General features: G+C 39.1%; 3 protein-coding genes across 8 annotated transcripts; 1 reads left to right on the forward strand and 2 right to left on the reverse strand.

Annotated features, from left to right (window-relative positions):
* Window positions 1-498: 498 nt before the first annotated feature.
* On the reverse strand, window positions 499-6,163 carry vsnl1b (visinin-like 1b). Of its 2 annotated transcripts, none has more exons than XM_067614377.1 (4): window positions 5,758-6,163; window positions 3,811-3,977; window positions 3,375-3,590; window positions 499-2,403 (listed from the first exon to the last, which is right to left on the reverse strand). In XM_067614377.1, exons 2-4 carry the CDS (start codon window positions 3,970-3,972, stop codon window positions 2,206-2,208), a joined length of 576 nt encoding a protein of 191 aa, XP_067470478.1. In that variant the 5' UTR covers window positions 3,973-3,977; window positions 5,758-6,163; the 3' UTR covers window positions 499-2,205. The 2 variants fall into 2 exon arrangements, with proteins under 2 accessions (XP_067470478.1, XP_067470479.1); XM_067614378.1 differs by lacking the exon at window positions 5,758-6,163 and adding an exon at window positions 4,229-5,170.
* Window positions 6,164-8,094: 1,931 nt separating this feature from the next.
* LOC137199404 (sex comb on midleg-like protein 4) lies at window positions 8,095-15,351 on the reverse strand. 5 transcript variants are annotated; one of them, XM_067613702.1, is made up of 9 exons: window positions 15,213-15,351; window positions 12,592-12,630; window positions 11,467-11,703; window positions 10,924-11,053; window positions 10,546-10,746; window positions 10,219-10,380; window positions 9,895-10,119; window positions 9,666-9,814; window positions 8,095-9,547 (listed from the first exon to the last, which is right to left on the reverse strand). In XM_067613702.1, exons 3-9 carry the CDS (start codon window positions 11,695-11,697, stop codon window positions 9,422-9,424), a joined length of 1,224 nt encoding a protein of 407 aa, XP_067469803.1. In that variant the 5' UTR covers window positions 11,698-11,703; window positions 12,592-12,630; window positions 15,213-15,351; the 3' UTR covers window positions 8,095-9,421. The 5 variants fall into 5 exon arrangements, with proteins under 5 accessions (XP_067469803.1, XP_067469802.1, XP_067469801.1 ...); XM_067613701.1 differs by lacking the exon at window positions 12,592-12,630; XM_067613700.1 differs by lacking the exon at window positions 12,592-12,630 and having other exon boundaries at window positions 15,153-15,351.
* Window positions 14,797-23,156, forward strand: afg1la (AFG1 like ATPase a). Its single transcript, XM_067613704.1, has 13 exons — window positions 14,797-14,955; window positions 15,347-15,552; window positions 16,266-16,317; window positions 16,422-16,523; window positions 18,129-18,259; window positions 18,372-18,471; window positions 18,851-18,909; window positions 19,006-19,088; window positions 19,188-19,258; window positions 19,365-19,465; window positions 20,221-20,361; window positions 20,440-20,550; window positions 22,566-23,156. Exons 1-13 carry the CDS (start codon window positions 14,829-14,831, stop codon window positions 22,701-22,703), a joined length of 1,422 nt encoding a protein of 473 aa, XP_067469805.1. The 5' UTR covers window positions 14,797-14,828; the 3' UTR covers window positions 22,704-23,156.
* The last annotated feature ends 162 nt before the right edge of the window (window positions 23,157-23,318 follow it).

Consider the following 23,318-nt stretch of genomic DNA (forward strand, 5'->3'; position numbering starts at 1 on the left):
CTTTCAATGTAAGTGATGGGGTGAAATCCACAGTTCTTATTATGTGCTAAAATATATTCAAAAGTTTATCTAAAGTTAAAATGAGGCCACAGAAGTCTGAGTTAGTCAAATAAAGTGGATATTTTCCAAAGTTTCAGCTTTTTTAGTGTAAAATTCCATGTTTGTGTTTCCCTGTTAAGCAGCAGTAGAACAATAGTAACAAAAAGAGGGAATTTTGCACTAAAATAACTGTAACTTTGGAATATTTTAATATATTTTTGCACAGAACGAGGACTGTGAATTTTGTCCCTCAAGGCTTACATTGAAAGCGCATTAGGAGGTCTTTTAATGTCCGCTATGAAAAGGAGTAATTATAGCGAGCAAAACCTCCTTTAATGTTGATATGAGCATCTGACTATTGTTATAAGAAAGCGTTGGAAAAATTGTGAACTTGTCCTTTAAGCCTGCATCATCTGTCATTATAAACCAGTTTCCATTAACTGCACCTGCTAGACTGTGTCTTTTTAAAAAGCCTGTTGATGGTTTATTCATTTTAATCACTACAGAATTAATTTTGGGTGCAACACATGCCACATGTATAAAAGAATACAGTCACTTGTATTATGATTTTTCATATTTGATATAAACATTTACTAGACAAAGAATCCGACATGGTGACTGGACTGAAATGTATAAATAATACAGACATAATAATGTGTGGGTTGGTTTCAGTTATGCTATAGACAGAACAGTGAAAAGCTTCTGCAACCTCCACTCCTGTAAGTGGACTACAAGCAGACACTCAGTCCATGCTTGCATAGCCTAAAAATAGGGGAAGCAAAACTGTTGAAAGAGAATTTCCGCAAATCGTTTTAACCTACATCACCAGCAAGTCGCCGACTCACACTGAAACGCTCTTTCAAAAGCTTTATCAAGCACCTCTCTGGAGGGTCCTGCATTATTAATGATTGCTGCAAACGGAATAGATAAGAAGATGAGACCTTTCAATAAAAAGTTTCTCCTTACAAAAAAGTTTTATAAGTAGGAATGCAGTGTATCCAGTAAACATATATGAGGCTTTTTCCCCCCCTTTTTTTTCTGCTGCTTTGGAAGTGGAGCCCCTCTCACAAGGTCCCCGGCCTAGAGAGTGAGCTCCCAGCATCAAAGGTCAAAAGCCAAGAATGTACTCATTTTGCAGTGCTCTTCATTTCTGTAAACATGTTGATATGTACTGTGTGAAGTTGTTTAAGTCTAAATCAACTAAGCAGCCTGAAAAATGCAGCCAATCTTGTATCGTTGTGGGGAATAATGCACGAGTACTGTGCCAACAGCTGGGATTTTGGCTTTTCCTCTAGATTAAGCGGCAGCAGTACAACAGAATCATGCGGGAATGGTGCTCTATAAACGTATTTCTGCTCATCCCAGAAGCAAAATATAATACGATGTTTATGTGAAAGCTCTTTCTTGGAGATTAGCCCACAATTGCAACCCAAAAATCCTTCAAAAACTCAAGTGTCACACATACACGTGTTATCAATGGAGGGAAGCATGCTCCCACATTACTGGAGGTGAACTAATGGTCTGATGAGTCACATACTGTACATCCCATGCAACAATACTAAATGAATTTCGCAGGGTTTCTCTTTTATAACCACCTAGAGATGCAAAGGGTTAAGGATTATATTTTTTTTTTGACACATAATATATGCATGCAAAGAACCTACTCTTCTTGGTTCCATCATGTGAAAACATCTGGAACAGACAGGAGCCTCTCTATTCTCCAAGAGCTCTACAAGTCTGGATAGTAGAGACAGTTACAATTATCATAGGAATTATTGTTTTGTTACTATTATGTAAAGCGTACAGTAGTTGCAGCAGTGAACACTGGGGATCCTAAATACTGCAGGAACATAATTTAACGCAGTGCTCCACTGATATACAAGCTAGGGTTGAATGAGAATGTATAGGGTTACTGTGCACAAATCACACTGGCATGTTTTGAAATAGAAATGTATGATATCTTATAGCTATATTCAAAATTATTCAGCATTTGACATTCTCATGCATACAACCACAAGAAGCGAGTCCATTGAAAAATAGTCCAAGCATTGTTTGTTTGTTTTTTTTTCCTGTGGAAATGGCAGAGAACCTAATGAGACATTAAAACGTGTGCTGCTGTCCAGAGTGTGTGGATACAGACGGGGAGAGGAGCGAGCAGTGACTGGCTCACTTCTGCATGTCACACTGCAACAGGAGCACGATGGACGGGTCGCTCTTTGCCGCCTCTTTGAACTCTTCCAACGAGATCTGGTCGTCGTTGTTCTTATCCATTTTGCTGAAGATCTTGTCCACCCTCTGCTCTGGTGTCAAACCGTCCTCGTTCATCTTCATCATGATCACAGTGCCCACCATTTTGTAGATAGCCTGCAGGGTTAGAGGCGCAGGGAGCAATTAGCAGAGCACTGTGGTTTATTGTGTTATTCATAGAGGCCTACCTGTATAAGTCTGTTCATAAAGATGTAGATCAGTGATTTCCAAGGAAGGGTACATCTACAGTTGACAGAGGGAATGAGGAAAGCAGCTAAACTCAACTAAAACTTAACTGAAAAATAGAAATTAAGCAGCCAAATAGGATTAAAAAATTGGAAATGAGATGTTAATCTTTAGTAAATTTACTATAATCAGTAAGCTGCCCTTCAACCTGTCAGTTGTAACACATTAACATGTTGCAATTGAGAATTAGAGAAAACTAGTGAGCAAACGAGCAGTGAATTGAAATAGACAGCTCAAAGTAATGGTTAGATGGTTGAAATAGATTGTTAAAATGAAAGGAAAAACACTTGAAACAGATATAGTTAAAAGTAAAAGGATAAATGGTGGAAATGTCCAGCTTTGAGACTGTCAAAGTGATAGTAGTATGAATGCAAACTCGAACAAAGCAACCTAAACCTTAAAATAATTGTAATAATAACCACATTTATGGAATTAAAAGTGTCCAACATCCAGTTTATAATCCGTTTATGACGGTATATTTGGAACATGAGGGTGCAGATGAAGGCGTATTGGGCTGTGGAGGTTACGTCAGATGAAAAACAGTGGGAATCAGTGATGTAAACGCTTTGAAATAAAACACACACCATATTTATCTCTACAGGAATTGTCAATACGCTCCAGTAACACTGAGACATATCCGATTTACTGCTGATTGTGTTTCCAAAAATGGCATAAAGTAATCCAATACAACTGCAGTTTTTGTCATTATGAAACCGCCTCTGTACTCAAGGCTTTGCAGGTGTGCAGGAGACTGATAACAACAACAAAAAAAACAAAAAAAAAAAACACAGAGCTGGTCCCCCTGATGAGCGAGGGCTTATAATGACTGGATAATCCCTTACCTCGATTATCTCCAGCATCTCCACTCTGGTGATTTTGCCGTCACCATCCAGGTCATACATGTTGAAGGCCCAGTTGAGTTTCTGCTCAAAGCTGCCGCGAGATGTGATGGACAGAGCGCAGATGAACTCTCGGAAATCGATGGTCCCGTCTCCGTTTTTGTCAAAGGTTCTGAAGGCGTGTTGTGCAAATTTTGATGCATCGCCATATGGAAAGAACTGTAAATGTAAGGAGAGGAGGAGGGGTGGGGGGAGAGAGAGAGGAGAGATGTGCTCGTTACCATTTAATAATTCAACCAGGGCTTTAAAGATGCTATGCTCTTGTTGTGACAGCATGATGGGAAATAGCTATGCATCATTTCTAAGAGATGTGGAAGAAGCAGAGGATGAAGCAGAGGATGAAGCAGAGGATGAAGCAGCAGGGTTCACACACACACACCTTGACATAAAGCTGCTGGAACTCATCCAGATTCAGCCTGCCACTGGGGCAGTCCTTCAGGAAGCCTTTGTACCACTGCTTCAGCTCGTGTTCGTTAAACTCTGTGTTCTTCACCAGATCCTCCATCACCTCGGGAGTCAGCTTGCTGTTCTGCTTTCCCATGGTTCCTGTGGTGCAAGAACACGTGAATAATGCATTTATCCATGCTTGGGCGATGGCAGTGTGAAAATCTGTAGCACAGCGTAGAAAACTATCTTTTATATTTGCACTTCGAACATGACTACAGACAGTAAATATGTGTGTTTTCTTTATATTTTTAATTTTTTTTTGGAAGGAAGCAAATATTTCCCTGATGCTCATGTTCTATTTCTGTCTGTTCAGCCTGTTTGTGCCAGTCTGTAGCCCTAGTAGCACTGACCTGGATCATCACTGTCAGATCAGATCCAGTTCATCAAATGTTCGATCGCTGCTATCAAGTTTCCACTGCGAACACTGTCCTATAACCCCGACAATGACAACAAAGCCACTGCTCGGTTGTACGAGAGGCACTGCTGCAGCAAATCCAGAGACAGGAGCGAGGGCAACATGCAGCACACAGTAGGCCTGCTATATAATCTGGATCATTGGGGTATAGAGCGCATAATTGAGCGTATATAATCTAGTGTTTAAGCCAGCTGTGTGCAATAAGAAATCCACAGCCTGGATTAGTTTGTTATCCACACTGAAGGCCCTCAGTAGCATCATGACAACTTGAGCATCCACGTCAGAAGCCCCAGATTCATTAATTATTGACTCATGATGTGGCAGATGACATAAAGTGCCACAGAATGCGTAAATTCTCAATCCATAATTTAACAAATGAGACAGCAGAATATTATTTGCATATCTGAATACTGTGTGGGAATGTCCACCACTTTGGGACCAACATATGGTCCTCTTCTCTGCTGCAGCAGCAGCAGCAGCAGCAGCATGACAGCGGGCTGGACAGCTCCACCACAGAGAGCACTGCATTGGCTCAGGCCTTCCTCAACAAACAGCACAAATGTGTGTTGCAGGGCAAAAAAAAAAAAAAAAAAAAAATCAGTGCAAACCACAGCCTTTAATGTCCACCACCTGCGCGTCATGAAACCCATCCTGACGAGCGCGATGGGTAAATCATGAGAGCAGATCTTAGGTTTCATAAGCTACACTGAATGACCTTGAGGAGAAACCCCCTTTTTGCAGGAAGATGACAAAAAAAAGAAAACTGTTTCACGGAGCCTTGAGCTGAGAAAAAACGGCTCGACATCACGCAACTGCGGCGTTAAAGAGAAATAATCTACCATATATCTCACAGGCCGCAGGTATGAATGACTTGTTCTGCCCAAACTGAGGCTAAACAGATGCTGTTTTATTTCACGCTTTGGGCAATGACATCTGAGTTAATGCTATTAAAGCTAACCGCCTCCTGTGAGAGCAGAGACGCTGCTGCATTCCGATGGAAACGACGCAGTGAGAGTATTTTCAGATTAGATCCCACCATCCTGCCGCTATAATGACATATTTCCGTGCGCATCGGCCCGAAAAATATGTCAAAATCTCATAATCAAAAAAGACCTATTTTTAAACAGACAGCTCCCTCGGTGCCACCGCAGAGCCAGTGTTAGACGCGGATAAAAAAAAAAGCCAATTAATTGCGCAAATCTTTGGTGACATTTTGCCAAATTCGTCCAGTGATTCCTCGCTGTTTTATATCTGCTTTTTCTGGTTGTTTCCAGGCAAAACGCAGAGGCTTTATTTTAAGGGATGCGCAGGTGCCAGTGTGCCAGCCCCTCTCCTCCTCGATCCCATTCATTCACACGGAAGGAAAATAATGAAAAATAATGCGTGACACATTAACATAAACCATTCACCTTTATAATCCGAACATAAGGTATGACATGTACATATGCAGGAATCACTTCTTACCTTATTACAGCCTCTCTTTTTTTTTTTTTTTTTTTTTTTTTGGTGTTTCTTTATCGGAATAAATCTGCTCTGGCTTCTGCAAAGTACAGAAAACCCTCCTTCCGATGGAAACGTTTGCCCAAAAAAAGGGGGATTATTCTCAACACTGTTCGCCTCCTTAAAAAACACACCCGCTAATGAAATATCTGGATTTTTTTTCCCCGACGTTATTCCAGATGAGGCGCAGCAGGGACCGATCCCACGCCAGTCTTTGGTTATGCGACTACAGGAGCGCGGCGTCACCCGTGCGCATCACAGCCTGATCATAAGTTCACTGCCGCTCCGCTCCGTTTGGGTTTAGCTGGATGCTGTCGCGTTATGAGCGGATCCTTCATCGTGATGAGGATGGCCACCGTGAGGTTTCATCATCAGGAAATAAACATTTTAGGGGGTTCTGGTTTCTGTAAAACACAAAGATTGTGAGCTGCTTTCATTAATTATGATCAAATAATTCACTGACAGCAATCAGGAATTTATAGTAGGGTGAAATATTTTAGTTTATATTTGTTCAATGCGGATTTAAGGAGCATAAATTGGAAAAAAAACATGACTGGATAACCAACGAGGGGTCCCTAAAGTCCCCTGGTTGGTTATCCAGGGGCCCCTAAAGGCTCCTGGTTCATTGTGGGCAGGGCCACAGCCAGGATTTTGGTGATGCTGAGGTCATGAGTTCAAGTTATCCCCCTCAAATGACCTCCTCAGAAGACCTAAAATAAAATAAAGTCTGTAAATATTTTCTAGTTATTTAAGTGTTTCATATTAAGTTCTGTGTGTAAAGATGATCCATCGTCCAGGTCATGGTGCTGCACGTCTACTGTAGGTGATAAAAGGCAGCTGGACTTGCTTTATGTCCTTGTCATCCCAAAGGCTTCTTCGGCCGGTCTGTGAGTTTTATCTCCAAACATTTTGAGGTCTAAAGCATTTAAATTTAGTTTCAAATTCTTCTCTACACTGTCAGGCAATATAATCATGGTGAGAAAATGCTGAATTATGTATTAAGTTATTTTTTGTTGTTTTTAGATGAATATATTGAGCGTAATTTGTTAGACTATGAAACCCTCAAATTCTCAGAGAACAGAGAACCAAAGCTGGATAACCTAGTGGGCAAAACAGTCAACTGCCTCAGTTTGTCAGTTGGTTTTTGCCTATTTGTTCGGATTTGTTTGAACCACAAATACAATATCAACTGTGTCCTAACTGTGTGGCCTCATTATGTAGAGCATCACTGTGTCAAACTCTAGTTTTGAAACCGCAACTGTTTTAATTTACGGTGCTCACACGGTGCATTTTCCTAAAGTTGTATTTCATCCAATTTCCACAATGCTATGCTGTATTCCAGAGTACCGGCTGGTTTATGTCTTTGTGCAACATCTGCAGTGTGCTGTATGCTCTGTACTTGATGAGGCAACAGGAGCCTGACAGCAAGTTTTTACAGGTTAATTCAGCCATGGCGAGGATGTGACATCAGTGTCTTCAATGAAAGCGACACACTGGTAGCGAAGAGTCTGTGATAATTTGATGAACTGTGCGTTTGTTTGGGAATATGCACAACTATCTGCTGACATGATAAAGTTTAGGTACTGCTTAACCACATGATCTTGAGGCCGTGTGACTTATTATATAAGCTGATATAAGGTGCATATTCCTGAATTTATCATGTTTAATCAAATAACCACATGTGGTGGCTGTGTAACATTTGAAGAGAAATGTAAACAATGTAAAGAGAGGGGGTTAATAGAGGCCCAGCAGCTCATTTTGTCTCTGTGGCCCCTCAAGCAAGTCAATCTTACATTTCATTTAACTGAATCCTGGTGATGATACCTGCCAGAAACCCCAAACAATTTCATGCCAAAGAACTCTTAAATAGATCTGAAATGAACCACAGGCCTCCAATAACTTCACGTGGGAAGAGTTTTGCTGTTAGTTTTGACCAGAATTACACAGAAGGAGTGAAACCTGTGTGATTCTCTCAGTATGTTAATCTGAAGCAGGTGCAGCAGTAAAGAAGTGCTCCTAACTTCACTGGGCAGCCCCGCAAGGACCCCTGGAGGTCCCTGGACACCAGTTTGGGAGATATAGGTCACCTTTGTTAAATCATGTGTGTTGAAGCACAGATGAGGCTCCCAGACAGAATTATTCTGAGACATGTGGATCTAAATCTGGATACATTCAGAAAACCAGATAACCATTGTTGAATGAACCAAAACACACAAAAATATACCATTTCAAGTGAGAACAATTCATACAAGCAGTGAAGTAAAAAGTCTGACACACACACACACACACACAGAGCTCTGATTACTTGATTTCTTAATTTAATACTCACATACAGTACAGTATACACATAAGATTTCCTTTACATCTCACAAACACAAAAGCAAACAGTTAAATACGTAGATAACTTTAGCACCAGCGCAGAGTACTGATCACTCAGCTTTCTCTAAAACTCTTATTCATAATGATTTGTAAAATAAAACACCTTAGCTTGATCTCACTAGGCATGGCTTACATGTAATATCTTTACAGCAGCATTCACTTACAAAGGTTAATTGATTAAAAAAGGATGCATACTGTACACCAAAAGTGGTATACAAAAGCAATACTATATTATATACCCATTTACATGGTCGTTTTCGGTTTTCTCAGTGTAACATTTAAGTGTTTGGTGTGTTTTAACAACTTCTGTATCAACACTGATGCTTGATAAAAACATAGAAACATATGAATTTTAAAAAAACGTCCTTATGAGTATACATGGAGAGCCTATGGAGATAATTGGCATCTAACAATCTTGCATATTGAAACATAAATATATCACGTTCACGATGCTCTCGTTTTTCCTTATAGATATATATTAACAAGAGAGCTACTGTCTGTCTATGTAGGCTATGTTTTATTTCGGTTATACTGGGTTTTTTTTTAATATTAAAATTATAATTAAAAAAGAAATTCAATGGGAACATTACTCCTTTGTTGCACAGTAATGTGAAAAAATAGTATCAAAATGATTTTTTTTTTTTTAAAACCTCTCAATCAAAAAAGCAATGTAGTATTTAATGCACTGCTTTTCAGTACAGTTATAAATATGTTTGTCAGCTTGGTAAACGCGAGTAAACAAGATCATATTTGTGAGATTTGAGAAAGTGAGAGTAGCCTTAAGGTATAAAGTGTTTTCTGTTATACATTTCTTGTCAGATGATGATTTTTTTATATATATATTTATATATATAATGAAATCTGCATGCAGCTGACAGATGTGCTGCACATGAAGGTTTGTGAGACTAAACGGTTTCTTACACTGGCCTTCTTAACCGGTTACGTTATGAAGGGTGTGTTTTTAGTTCAAAATCTGTGCCAAAGGTAAAGTAAGTAAAAAGAGAAGAGAAGAGAGGAGAAGAGAAGAGAAGAGAAGAGAAGAGAAGAGAAGAGAAGAGAAGAGAAGAGAAGAGAAGAGAAGAGAAGAGAAGAGAAGAGGAGAAGAAGAGAAGAGACGGTTTAAATTGTGATTATCACTACATGACATTATGGAAATCTTCAGCAAAATGTACTTTTGGATTTGACCCTTCTGGGTGAAAGAGAGACAGAGAGAGAGACAGAAAAAAAGGAATATCATGTAAGGGGGGTTTCAGAACTTGGTCTGCTTTAGTTTGTCGATGTGGTAGCAAAGCTTCAAGGCCGGCCCCAGCTTCAGTCCGAGGTACTTCATGATCATGTCGCTCTTCAGGAGTAACAAGGCGTTTCCGTCGATCTCCTGGGAAAAGCAGAAGAGGAAGTCAGGAAAGAAATCTGTGACCAGCTGATGTGATTTCCATTCTGGAAGTTCATTAACGAGGCAGCCTGTCAGGAACACAATGAAAAAGGGGACTTACATGTTTCCTAAATACATCTGCATGAGGGCCGAGGGCCTGGGGATCCGCATCCCTGATGAACCAGACAACATCTTCCACAGACCAGGTGGATGGGTCCTTATTGGGTGGAGCCTTGGACTCTTGGGACTCTGGAGATGCATTATAACCTCCTGGAAAAACAAATCAGCTTTACTTTAACTCATCAGGGGATATAAATCTCTGTTTTTTTTGTCCTATGACAACCTCTCACCTGTCCTGTTGCTCTCAGGGAACGTGTTCGGGCTGGTGGACGACTGCCTGCACATGCTCATGGAGGCCGAGCCGTTGGAGAACTGCTGTGATGAACGAAACCCGTAGGAGGACTTTGGCGAGTAAGAGGAGCTTATAGAGCTGAAAGCAGACTCCCCGGGGTCCACGGAGTAGCGTTTACCATCTGACTGGTCTAAATGGTAGTCCTCGGCCATAGATGTTTCAGCTAAAGACAAGATGAAGGCTATCAATAACAAAATCAGCACAAAGAATCTGTTTATATCAGCACAGTAGCTTTTACTGAGGAGGCAAAACGTATAAATACCATCTGACTGGTAGGAGCCACCACTGTGCTGGGTAATGGGCTGATCACTGAAGAGGTTTTCACAGTGCAAGCTGCGACAGAGCTTCTTCAGAAAACGAAGCACATAGTCGATGCTGTTCACTACGGGGAGGCTCAGAAGGTGCTGCTTCCCATCAAACGTGGCTGCAAGAGCAAAACAGGGGGGACCGCTTTAAACAGCAGTTCAGTTTAGATGCAATTTCTTGCAAATTAGGTCATTAATCGCTCACTAATGCATGTTTTTTTTTTTACTCAGTGAAGTGGTAAAAACCAGAAAGTAACACCTGAAGGACAGTGTTTGCATGATACCTGATATTTTTTCTCCTCCGTAGCCTTGTGTGAGGAGAGTGAACACTGTTTTCTGCTGGAAGGCGCTGTCAATGCAGCCTTGGACGGCCTGCTGCAGCACCACAGAGGGCCTGTCGGGTCCAAAGTGATCAGGGAGCTGCTGGATCTTCTTCCTGTCCAGGTTGGGGCCTGTGTTGGCCTGCTTGTTGATGTAGATACAGACTGATGCAGGGGGAGAGACAGAATGGGAAAGAAAAGTAAAAAATATAGAAAGAAAAGAAAGAGTTTGATGCTTTTATTGACTTTTGTAGTGAGTTATGAGATCTTTTTGTGCCTTTAAATGAGGATTGGAAAGATAAAAGTGCTTCTTACATGTGTTTAGAGTGTTTTCCGTCCTACCTGTGAGCACCTGGGGCGTGGCAGAGTGGGGGATGGTGGCGGCATCCTGAGGAATGGAGCTCATATCGGGCTCAGGGGTGCTGCTGGGTGGAGAAATAGCCAATGGCGTCATCACCATCCTAGGTTTGAGCTGAAAAAGTAAGCAGAAGTAGGAAATGTTTTTGCATTCCTGTGTTTATTTTGGGCATATCATTTATTTACACATAGGCTACTAAATCATGTAGGGAGGAATGTAATAATCAGGATACCAAATCTGTTTAAAGCTGCAGTTTTTATGCTGCAGTTTTGTTTGTATTTATGAATAGAAAACAGACATATTTGTCTATATAATGACTTCCTCTTTTGACATGGCATTATTTCCATAATATTTGACTACAGCTGAACAAAGCCTCAAAGATGTTAAGTCTCTGTTACACTGGGGTCCCACTAAATCTGAGGGCTATGGAGCCTGTGAGCCTGTGTACACATGCATTTTTAAACATGCTGCATCCACAGACCACAGTCTCATCCCGTTTCTATTCCCCCCCCCATAATCTGGCTGACCTTGAAGCCCGGCTTTCTCCCCCTCTTCTTTGGCACTTTGAGTGGAGGGAGGGATTCAGGATACCGGTTGGGAAAATCCATCTTGGCGACATTGCGGAGCGGGGGTCTCCCTCTCTTCCTGCCTGGTATCTTCCCCGACTGGCTGGGGATGAAGGAGGGAGCCACTGCAGCTGATTGCATTTCACTGTTGTTGCCGTCTGATTTCTGTACTGTTGCTGCAGGTACACTCATTTGGAGCTAGAGACAAAGGAGACACAAACAACCAGAGAGCTCAAGCAGGAGAAACGTACAAAAACATACCACTTTGCTTGCACATTAACCCCCCTCCCCACCCCCCCTTCCTCCTCTAAACAGCTACACACCACAGTGTTAGAGAGCAGCATTAGCATCAATTTAGAGCAGACACAGAGGAAGCAGAACGGCTTGGCGAAAGGTTTACATCAGCAGCAACATCCAAACACTAAAGAGACTGCAGAATACTCAGCTGAGCAATGCGGTGAGAGCAGCAGCATTTAGCAGAGCACCATAATAATGGAACAACACAAAAGGCAGCCATGCATGAGCTGTGGAGGAAACAGCACCTCCATCCTGCACTGATAACACACCAATAAACCTGAGAGAGAGAGAGAGGGACAGAGAGAGAGAGAGAGAGAGAGAGAGAGAGAGAGGAGGGGGGAGGGTGTCTATTACCTGCTGTCTTCTATTGTGAAAACCAAGGAGCAAAGCCCTTTTTTTTTCTTAAATCCCAGAAGCCTAAAGGTGACTAATAAGCGAAATCCCTCACAATGGAGAGAAAGCCATCTTTTTCTTGCTGTATGTAGCTCTTCCCCCCCCCTCCTCTCTCCGCTCTTCCTCGTCCCTTTTGGTTAACACTGCCGCTGTTGCCGCTGCTGCTGCTGCTGCTGCCACTGCTGCTGCTGCTAGGCACACAGGCTGCAGACATCTCATTAGACTAATGCATTCGGCAGTGGCAGAGGGAGGGGGAAAATTGACTTCACCATGGCTACCCGGCTATGAATTACCATTACGATGACAGCTTCCACCCTAATCTTTAAAAAAAACAAAAAAAAAAAAAAAAAGGAAAAGAAGAAGCAGCAGGTATAAGAGAAGAAACATGTGGCACACCTCTCATGCAGCAGCAGCAGCAGCAGCTGTAGAGTGAACCTGCAATTTATACATTTAAAATTAATCCTGTTTTAGGGCAGATTTGACACAGAAACACAAAGGATGCAGCATGTAAACAAACAATATCCTGGTCAGCAGGCACTCACCATCCAAAACAGATGTGGACTGGAGGAGTATCCCTGCGCTCCTTTGCTGTATTTCCTATATTTTTCGTGCTTCCAATAGCAGAGCACGGACCTCAAAGCAAGGCGGACTCCACTGTAATACTGTATATGTGTGTGTGTGTGTGTGTGTGTGTGTGTGTGTGTGTGTATACAACAGAGACAGACAGAGAGCGAGTGACAGAGTGTGTGCATTAGAGAGAGAGAGGGAGAAGGGCTCCTCTGTTGTCATGGCAACAAGCCTCTAAGCCTTATAACACCCTCCCATGTTTTGTCTGCAACTCCAGCTCAGTGCTGTGGATGTATAATTAGACCGAGGACAGACTTTCTGCTGTTAATTATAATGAGAATATTCAACTGAAAGTATGAATAATATTCTTATAGTGGGTTTCTCCAACTGTGTGCATTTAACTGTAAACCTCCAGTCTTTGTAGCTTTTATTCAAACTGTAGTTATCTGATATCACAAAATATAATCATATTAGAGCCGAAACAGTTGATTGACATATAATTTAGTAGTGACAAATTTGATAAGAGATTAACAATCATTTGAGTCATTTTTCAAGTTGTTTCCAGCTTCTCAAATGTGACGATTTGCTGTTTTTTACATCACCATAAATAGAATATCTTTGGGTTTTTGTCCCTTGATCGGACAAAAAAAAGGAATTTGAAGATGCCACTTTGATCTGGGATTTTTTTTGTGGCCATTTTTCACTATTTATCTGACATTTTATGTACCAAACAATTAATTGAGACAATTATGGGCAGATTAATTGATAATAACAATTATCATTAGTTGCAGCCCTAAATAATATGTTATAATTACCCTAATAATGTTTGCCTACCTCGTTTATTTGTGATTACATGCTGTGAAAATCTAATTTATCTTCATTTTTGTGTGTATATTGAAATTGCTTTATTTGCATCACTGCATTTTTAATAATATTTTAATATTCTTGCGTTAGTTGTATTGTTTTTTTCATTTCAGTGATGCACAACGAGTCAATATAGTATTTCACATTTAGGTGCTGCATGCAATGATTTGGACACAGGTGTATGTTTTCTAAATTTAGCCTGTTGTAAACTGAAACCACGCAACATTCATTTACTCCTTAATACATTTGGGTATTTCAGTAGGTGCTGCTACTCTAGCGGGTAATGGAGTCATAAATCTGTGTTATGCCAAAGCAGGTGGAGTGTGTGTATTGTGCAAGCTTGAGATTGTGGCTGCAACTAACCTTTTTATTTATTTATTTATTTTAATTAATTGTTTAGTAATAAAATTTCCAAAAATAGTGGAAAAAATGGTGGTCACAATTTCTCTGAGCTCAAAAACCCAGAAGATAGTCAGTTTACAGTTGTAGGCATATTTACTTGATAATTGACTTGAATCATTCATTGATTATCAAAATTGTTGCAGATTAATTTTATGTCAATCGTCTAATCAATCAATCAACTAATTGTTATTAAGTAACATTAAAAAAATACATGTTAGAAAAGGAAAAAATAAAGAGCCTTGATAACTTTTACTTTTCTCAGCAAATCTCAGATTGATTTTTTTCAAATCGTGGCTCAAAACTTTTGTTTGCCACTGTATTTTATTCAATTGTATTTAAAACTATTTATTCATGTATTGCACTTCACTATAATTTTTTATTCTCCCGTTTAATCAGTTGTATTCAATTCTTTATTCTTCTTTATTATCAAGATTTATCTCATTTTACTCTTTTAAAATCGCATTTATATAAAAAATTTTTATTGCCTTGTGTTTATTTTATATGATGTCTTGATGGCTTTTATGTCCTACATGAAGCTATTTTAATTGCCTTGTTGTTGAAAAGTGAATAAACTTGAATTTATCAGCACTGCTGCAACCAATTTTGATTGTCATAATGCTTAGTTTATAAAATGTAATAATAATAATAACTATTATTATTATTATTATAATAAATGTTGTTTTTTTAATAAGAAATATAAATGTCGCCCCCTGCCGGCTGAGAGCGACAACAACACTTCTGTGTGTTTGTGCGTTTATGAGTTTGCTAATAAAGTTACGTTGAGGAAATTTGAAGCCAAGATGGCGGTGTGGGTGCCGCTGTCTCTAAAGATGTCACCCTCAGCTTCTCTGGGCTTTAGGTGTCTTCTGACAGAGAGACATTCCTCCAGAAAGCTGCTAAAATCTCTGTCAGACCTCTGCAAACGAGGTGAGGCGTTTTTTTGGTGAGTCGTTTTAGATATTGATCGTGTTAAACGTGTTTTTTGGTCTAACCTTATTAACCTACTGCTTAAAAGTCGACCTAGGTTTACTTTTAATTCATCTCTCGTAGCTAGTTTAAACTCTCAAAATAAACCTGTTTTACTTTTACTATAATTTACTATATTCAACCTTTTTTAAACTTACCTTGTTATGTTTTTCTTGCCCTGTCAGCTGTCAAACTAGCGTAGCTGTCACTTAACTAACCTTTGGTCGTTGTCCTCAGCAGCAACATTATCGTAACTTTCCGCATCAATAAACTCGTTTTTGTGCAGGTCCGAGGGAGTAAATAAACCAGCTGAAGTTCCTGAACTGTCCGTGTTGTTGTTATTATATTAAAGGCTACACGGTGAAAGCCCAGCAGGCTTTGGAGGACAGCGGGAACAGCGCCGCCGGGTACAGCGGGCCTCTGGATCACTACTGCGGGCTAATCAGAGACGGGAGTCTGCGGGAGGATGAGCACCAGAAAACAGTGCTGCAGACGCTGGACAAGCTGCACAAAACACTCAGAGGATACAGCAACACACCTACATCCTTCTTCTCTAAGGTAGAGAAATCAAACACCCCGTGATGTTTTCATTTTCCTATTAAAGGACATGTTCACAATTTTTTCAAGTCTGTCTTAAAACAACAGAACTGAAAACAGAATAAACACTGAAAGACGTTTTCCTCGCTGTAATCATTCCTCCTGTTCATGCTGACCATTAACAGATCCCCTTCAAATGCACTCTCAGTGTAAGTGACGGGGTCCAAAATCCACAGTGTGTCCACACAGTCATTTATAAGTTAATCTGAAACTTAAGAGGTGTGTATGCTCGAGATGTTTTTGCCTTTTTTTTCTTTAGACTTTTTTTACTGATCATTCTTTATCTTAGGCCTGCACATTTCGTTCTTATTTATTGTGTTTTTTCTTATGTTGCTTTTATTATGATTGTTGTTGTTGCAGCAATTCCCCGATTTTTTTTACTAAGGGAGACAATAAAAGTGACCTTGACCTTTTTATATGAGGCTTCAGCAGTCTTGAGTTAGTCATATCAAGAGGATATCTGCCAAATTCACAGTCTTTTTAGCATCAAATTCCTGACTGTTGTTTTAAGACAGACATGAAAATTGTGAACCCGTCCTTTAAACTTCACTGTTTTTTGTTATCTAAGTTGATAAAGAGTTGTTTTATTATTACACAGTAGACTTATATTTATTTTTGCATAATTTTGTAGCACCAGAATTCTTCTGATTTCTTTTTCTTTATTCATCTTTCAGTTTTTCACAAAACCTAAACCTCCAAAAGGTTACTACATCTACGGTGATGTTGGTAAGAGATATGAGCAGGAGAGACATACATCTAAATTACTTTTTATTTTTGACAGCATTATGTGTAGGTTTGTTCCTAACCTCACATGACCTTCATTGTTTCAGGCACAGGAAAAACTATGGTGATGGACATGTTTTATTCACATGTGGAGACTGAAAAGAAAAAGAGGGTTCATTTCCACGGCTTCATGTTGGATGTGCATAAAAGTGAGTACAATTCATGTTTGTAGCAAAAATGCTCAGATGTAAAGCGCCATTCAAAGCCAGTAGATGGCAGATAAACCAGCGAATAATGACTAAGTTATGTTTAGGATGAGGTGTCTCAAATCTAAAAAGTAGAAGATGTGCTCCAAAAATAACAGACACATGTCCCTACGTTCAACACAACAGAGAAATCTTTAAAAAATCATAAATTTTCACCAGTTGTAAATACAGTCCACATTGTCAGTTAAAAAGGTCTTATACCCACCTCACCCTGTTTCTTCATTGTTGTCACTGTTGATCAATTGTTGGAAAACTCAGCAATGATGCAGAAATAATATATATACTGCTATATATACTGCTTACATCGCCAATTCAATGATGGAGCTTAGCTTGAGATATAATTTTATTTATTTTTTTACCATTTTTGTGTTCAGTTCAAGCCATTTAAACACATTTGAGGCAGACTTTGTGCCACCAGAGGGCGACACTGTGTCTTGTTGTACTTATGCTCATTCATTCAGCATTCACTCAGTCATTATGTCACCATAACAGGCAACACACTGATTCTGCAGCTCTATGCAGGGTGCTCTGTATCTTTTCCCTCCCACATTATCTTTTCTTGAGAGTATCAATAAATAGGATTGTGACAAAAAAAACAAACCAATGTTTAAATAATATTTTACACCCATGAAAGCCCTCATCTGTTCACATCTTCTCCTTCTCTCCTCCCATCTGAGATGATATGAAAACATAATAGCAATAATAATAGTGACATATACATGGAGTACAATGGATTAAACTATAAGGATTCAAAAAAATATATAATAAATAATAATAACATGGCATAAAAATATTTAAATATGACATCTGTACTTGTACAGTGAATATAAATTCACATCCAGTCTCAAGTATGTTTCCTTAACCTAAAAGTCTTTGTATCTATGACACTGTGCTTCCTTGTCAGTATTTGTGTCAGAAGTCAAATGTTGAGAATAATTTTGTAATTTCAGCATGTTTTAACAGCCAGGTGTTTTTTTTTTTTTTTTACCATCAACTTAGCTGAACTTCATAAATGACTCAGAATGCCAAGAGGAAACACAGGCCTTCACACTTTCATCATAAACGTGGCAGCCTTTTATTCTAAGAACACCTAGGCACGTTTCAGTAGGAGTGAAATAGTGTATGTATGTTGTATCTGCATACAAGGCTGTCGCCTTTATTCAAAGTCAGTAGAACAAAGTGCTGTGGTTGTTGAGCTCTGCTTGTGTTTCCTGTTTTTGTCACCACATCTCGGTTTTGTTACATTTAAGGCACAGCTTACATATGTCTTATAGAGGATATGCATACTGCTGACAAAACAGTTGAGGGTCTATTCCCTTATTCCCAAGTGTCAAGTATCATTTTTGCTCTCACTCTGTGTTTTTTGCTGTATTGAGTATGTATAGCTGAACATTTTGTCAACCAAACTCACAGCCCTAATCAGAGAGGAGAGATGGAGCATTTATGTATTTTATTGTATGTATGTATTTATGTCTATTTCTTTATTCTTACACTTATTCTACAGATCTAGATCCAACACTAATGTTTGTTCTTTTTTTTGTTTTTAAGGGATTCATCGACTGAAACAGAGTATGCCAAAGAGGAAAGCGGGAAAAATGGCCAAATCCTATGACCCCATTGCTCCTGTTGCTGAGGAGATTAGTGAGGAGGCTTGTCTTTTGTGCTTTGATGAGTTTCAGGTAATGATTTTCAGTGTTTCTACCACCACAGTATCAGTGCTGTTTGACAGTATCAGTAACCTCAGCAGTGTTGTTCATGCTTTGATTTTTTTATTTCTCACACATATTTCAGGTCACTGATATCGCTGACGCCATGATTCTCAGGCAGCTTTTTGAGAATCTGTTTCTGAACGGTGTTGTAGTTGTGGCCACTTCTAACCGTCCCCCTGAAGGTGAGCAGCAAGTATTGTAACATATCCTTTTAAAAGTCTTTAAGTGTCTTCCCAGATGTCTTCAGAAGCTGTTGTCACCACATGGACAGAGTTGGGGCGCTTCCAGATTCCTTTGAATGTCCCTGAGATGTCAACAGAACTTTAATTTGCTTCAGTTAATTATATATGATCTAAAAAAGACTCCAGTATACCTCCATTAATGTGACAAAGAGAAGAAACTCTAAGATTTATATGTGTCATTTTCATCAAAAAAAAAAAACAACTGCTTAAACATGTTGTCTTTGTTAGCAATGACGTAATAATAATAATGCAGCCAAATATAGCCAAAGTTAAGATTAAACAGAACAATCAAACCATTTTATTTGCTCTTTTCCCTCAGACTTGTATAAAAACGGGCTACAGAGAGTCAACTTTGTGCCTTTCATTGCTGTGCTGCAGGTAAATAAAGTAAACTATATCTGCGACAATCGTATTGAAATTTTGTCTCTGGATTTTAAAGGCACCTGTTGTTGACAATTTGTCCCTCACATGCAGAAATATTGCCAAACTCTTCGCCTGGATTCGGGGATAGACTACCGTAAAAGGAATAGACCCTCTGCTGGAAAACTGTACTTTCTGTAAGAAGTTCATTCAGTCGCTGCAAGCCCGTTTTTTAAACTTTTAAAGTCATATAAATGTTTTTTTCCTAAACGTTTCCTCTGTTATATTTATTGCAGCTCCAGTGAGCCTGATGCAGAAGTGACTCTAGATAAGATGTTTGATGAACTGGCTTTTAAGCAGAACGACAGTAAGTCGAGTAAAAAATACTACAGTTAACATTTATCTGTATTACTGCTGAAATTGCAACATTTTTTTAAAAATTAAGATTAACATTTCACTTTTCCCCCCGACAGTAACTCGACCAAGAACTCTGAACGTCCAGAACAGGAAAGTCCGTCTGAACAAAGCGTGCGGGACCATTGCAGACTGTACCTTTGAGGAGCTGTGTGATAGAGTGAGTCCAACATCTTTGTCATATTTATTGCTCTGAGATTATTTTCTTTTACTATTGTATCCAACAAGGATACACTGATTCACAAAAATCAGGTTTTTGCTCACTTGTCAGCACATTATTGTTGTGTTGAGTGTCTAATATCAAAAATAAAAGAACACTCGACAGTGAGGATATCTATTTATTTACGGACGAAGCATTTCCAGATGTTTCAGATTGCTGTCAGGTTATAAAATCCTTATAAACTCTCATGTTGCCTTAAAATATCCCTTGATATCTCTATGTGACTGTATGACAGTGTCACATACTCTCTATCTGCTTGTTTGCTTGCTTCATTGAGGCTTTATTATGGTAATATTGCATAAAATATTAAAATTCTAAGAACATTTGTGTTTGTTTGTTTTATTGTTGCACTGTGGCAAAAAATACAACAAATTGGATTTATGGACTGGATCAGAGGGTTAAATAATTCTTGGTTTTGCAACATGTGTTTAAATGATAAAGTCTGTAGAGGTGGAAGAAGTTTGAAGCAATCTATAGAGATGGAGAGGATCTGGGGCAACTAAACTAAATGGAGACCGATGTATTTATAACATTTAATCACATAAAAAAACACTGAAATGTCACATTTATAGTAAGTTAAGCCTGTAATGTTCTAGTAAAGGACGCACTTCAATGTGACTGAAGATCAGAAATCCTGCTCTTGAAAGCTTAATGAATAATAAGGTAACATCCGGTGTTCGAATGTGATGTTTCAGCCTTTAGGGGCCAGTGACTACCTTGAGATATCCAGGCTGTTCGACACCGTCTTCATTCGACACATTCCTCTGCTGACGCTGAACAAGAAAACTCAAGCCAGGCGACTCATTACGCTCGTGGATGCGCTCTATGACAACAAGGTACACCGCACGGACACTTTAAACACCGACTTCAGCTTTTCCTTCATGATTTAACAATGAATCTTCTCCTCGTTTCAGGTTCGAGTGGTGATCCTTGCCGATCACCCGCTGGAGGATATTTTTGTACACGAGGGGGATCACAGTCATGACGAGAGCCACATTCTCATGGATGATCTGGGGCTGAAAAGGGTAAGAGTTCAGACTCTGTTCTTACAGCTAAACCAGTTTTTCATGTTGGGTGTGTACTTGCAGTTGTAAATGTAGGTAATTAAGGTGGCTGAGGTGTTTGGCTGCCGGTGAGTAGAGCTTAAAACACATAACAGCACAAAAAAAATCCTGTGTTAACCAGTTATTCAGTCTGAAAGTCCTGAGTACATAAAGTACCTCCACTTAGACTGCACAATCCTATTTTAATAATAACAGGTTGAGTCATTTTAAAACTGCAATAAATATACGTCAAAGTTAGATAATCATGGAATACATGTCCCAGATTTTCTTTCATTCGTGTAAGAACAGCTGCCAGTGTAAAAATGGAGGAGAAAATGTCCCAAAATGCCTCAAAAAATCCTGGACCCTCATCTTCCTGTCCACTGCATTTCATTGAAATCTGTCAAGTGTTTGTGATTCGAACAAACTGACAAACAATCAGGAATGAAAACATGCTAGTTAGAGGTACAAAATCTATTCTGTCTGTATATAGATATGAAATACATGATCTATAAAATTATTTCACCTGTTTTTTCTTGTTTCTAGTGCACCGATCAGGCTTGTTCTGATTTATTTCAGGATTTAAAACCTTTATTTTTAGAAGAATAGTATGAAACAACTAGAGCTGAAATTATAAATCCACCTGTCAATCAACAATTTGTCAATTCTGCAACTTGTTGGAGTCATTTTTCAAGTAAAATGCCAAACATTTGCAGCTTCTTTAAATATGTGGATTTGCTGCTTTTCTTTGTCTTGTGTAATAGTCCACTGAAGATCTTTGGGTTTTGGACTGATTTGTACAGCATATGTTTCTTTGACTTTGGGAAATTGTGATCGATATATCAATTATTCATTAATCTATAATGAAAATAATCTTTCCTATAAATATTATTAGTCCTAGAAAACAGACTGACATCAACTCAACCCAGTGACAGTTTCATCTCTGCAGTGTTAATGAGCTTTTCTGATGTGGGAAAATGTCTTGCAATAGACCTTTAACATACATACAGACATTCAGACATGTCTTAGCACAGGAAGCACAGGTGTAATGAACACTATCAATAACTGCTGCATTACATTTAGTTGTCCTGTTATGAAGGTCCTGGTAATGTGTACTTTTGCTACTGAAAAATATAATACAACGTGTTCAACTCAGGGTGAACACGTTGTATAATAACACAGGGTGCTGAATCCTTAAAGTAGTGAAAATGAATAAAAAAGGGCTAGGACAGCACAACTAGTACTCAATTTAATTGAATTTAATTTTTGGGAACGAAACACATGTCACTTTGGCGATGGGAAATTGTTCGGGAAGGAAACGTCCATGTGGGAATTACAAATAAGTAAACTAAGTGTGCTGTCCTCGCCCTTTTTTATTCATTTTCACTACTTATGTTACTGAGCCATCAGAGTTACAGCTGTGCTTTTCCTGCAATGACGACTTAAAATGTCTGCTGTGAAGAAGCAGTGGTGTAAAGACTGTAATGCACATTGATTTTCTTGTATTTTTTACTGATGTAATGCAACATTTCCAGTAAATAAAAAACATAATGCAACACAAGACATAATATTACAGTGAAGAACAGGTAATGGAACAAACAGAACAAACATGGAAGTGGCGTACATAAATTAATAAACGCATAAATACAACAGAAATAGCACATTTAATAAACAAAATAATGTTTATTTCTTTATACACATTGAAAAAATTTGACCAAACTTCATAAAACTTCCTTTGGTAGCTATTTGTCCTTGTGATTAGAGATTCAAGGGAGGCAATGTCTGTCATTAATTTTAATTATTCAGCAAAATCAGGCTTCGTCCGACTCTTCCAGTGGCAGAGAACAGGAATTCTTGTTTGTGGTAAAAAGAGGCTTGACTCCACATACACACGTTTTGCCTCAGAGAGAATCAAACCCCCAACCTTTGTAGAGACAGATGACGCTATCCTGAGTTACACTTAAAAACTACAATTTAATTTTGTTGTTGTTTACCAGGAAGACGCCAGCAGTCTGTCCATCTTCAGCGGAGAAGAGGAGATGTTTGCCTTCCAGAGGACGGTTTCTCGGCTCACGGAGATGCAGACGGAAGAATACTGGTTGGAGGGGGACAGAAGCATGAAATCACAGGCGTAACATTTGGGAGAAATCGACCGTATTTAACAAGCTACATACTCCATAAACTGTAACTACTTTCTGGCAGAAACAGCACCAGACAGACCACTACTACTCCTCTTCATCCTCTCTGACGCAAACCCAATGGGACTAATGTTGTACAGAAAGTATTTATTGAAATCTTAAAGCCTTTTATGACGCTCAATGTGACATTGCACTTTACGGATCATTTTTTAAGATGGACCTTTTGGGGTGGCATGTTGCTTTTAAACTCAGTATTTACTTTTATAAATCTCTGAGAAAGAGCTTGAGGACTTTTGGAAATGGAATCCCAAAAGACTTTTATGAAGATTTAAGGGACGTTTAAATCAATCTCTTTTGAGATATGTAATGTTTTTGAAACTGTAATCGCTCTAAATGAGTTGTATATGATTCTAACACAAGTGGAAATACAGTGGCAGCAGATTGATTTGAGGATTTGAAGCTCTTGTCTTTTTTTTTTCTCCCCCCCTTGATTTATGTGGCTGATGCTTGCCAAAGTTTTGTCTTAACACGTTTCACAGATGCACTACACATCAATGTTCAGCCTCATTCATTGGTATTTTCATTTGGGGAATGAAAAGGAAACATAAAAGA

The sequence above is a fragment of the Thunnus thynnus genome, chromosome 16, assembly GCF_963924715.1.
Source record: "Thunnus thynnus chromosome 16, fThuThy2.1, whole genome shotgun sequence".
In the NCBI taxonomy this organism is placed as follows: domain Eukaryota; kingdom Metazoa; phylum Chordata; class Actinopteri; order Scombriformes; family Scombridae; genus Thunnus; species Thunnus thynnus.

Coding starts and splice junctions, on each gene's coding strand:
- LOC137199404 (XM_067613699.1), bottom strand. CDS start 12,947: ATGCACACACTCTGTCACTCGCTCTCTGTCTGTCTCTGTTGTATACAC. Junction 10,381..10,545: donor CGGAGGAGAAAAAATATCAG/GTATCATGCAAA, acceptor TTGCTCTTGCAG/CCACGTTTGATGGGAAGCAG. Junction 9,548..9,665: donor CAGATGTATTTAGGAAACAT/GTAAGTCCCCTT, acceptor TGCTTTTCCCAG/GAGATCGACGGAAACGCCTT.
- vsnl1b (XM_067614377.1), bottom strand. CDS start 3,972: ATGGGAAAGCAGAACAGCAAGCTGACTCCCGAGGTGATGGAGGATCTG. Junction 3,591..3,810: donor TCCAGCAGCTTTATGTCAAG/GTGTGTGTGTGT, acceptor TTACATTTACAG/TTCTTTCCATATGGCGATGC. Junction 2,404..3,374: donor AGATGCTGGAGATAATCGAG/GTAAGGGATTAT, acceptor CTAACCCTGCAG/GCTATCTACAAAATGGTGGG.
- afg1la (XM_067613704.1), top strand. CDS start 14,829: ATGGCGGTGTGGGTGCCGCTGTCTCTAAAGATGTCACCCTCAGCTTCT. Junction 16,524..18,128: donor CATGTTGGATGTGCATAAAA/GTGAGTACAATT, acceptor TTTGTTTTTAAG/GGATTCATCGACTGAAACAG. Junction 19,466..20,220: donor TTGAGGAGCTGTGTGATAGA/GTGAGTCCAACA, acceptor GTGATGTTTCAG/CCTTTAGGGGCCAGTGACTA.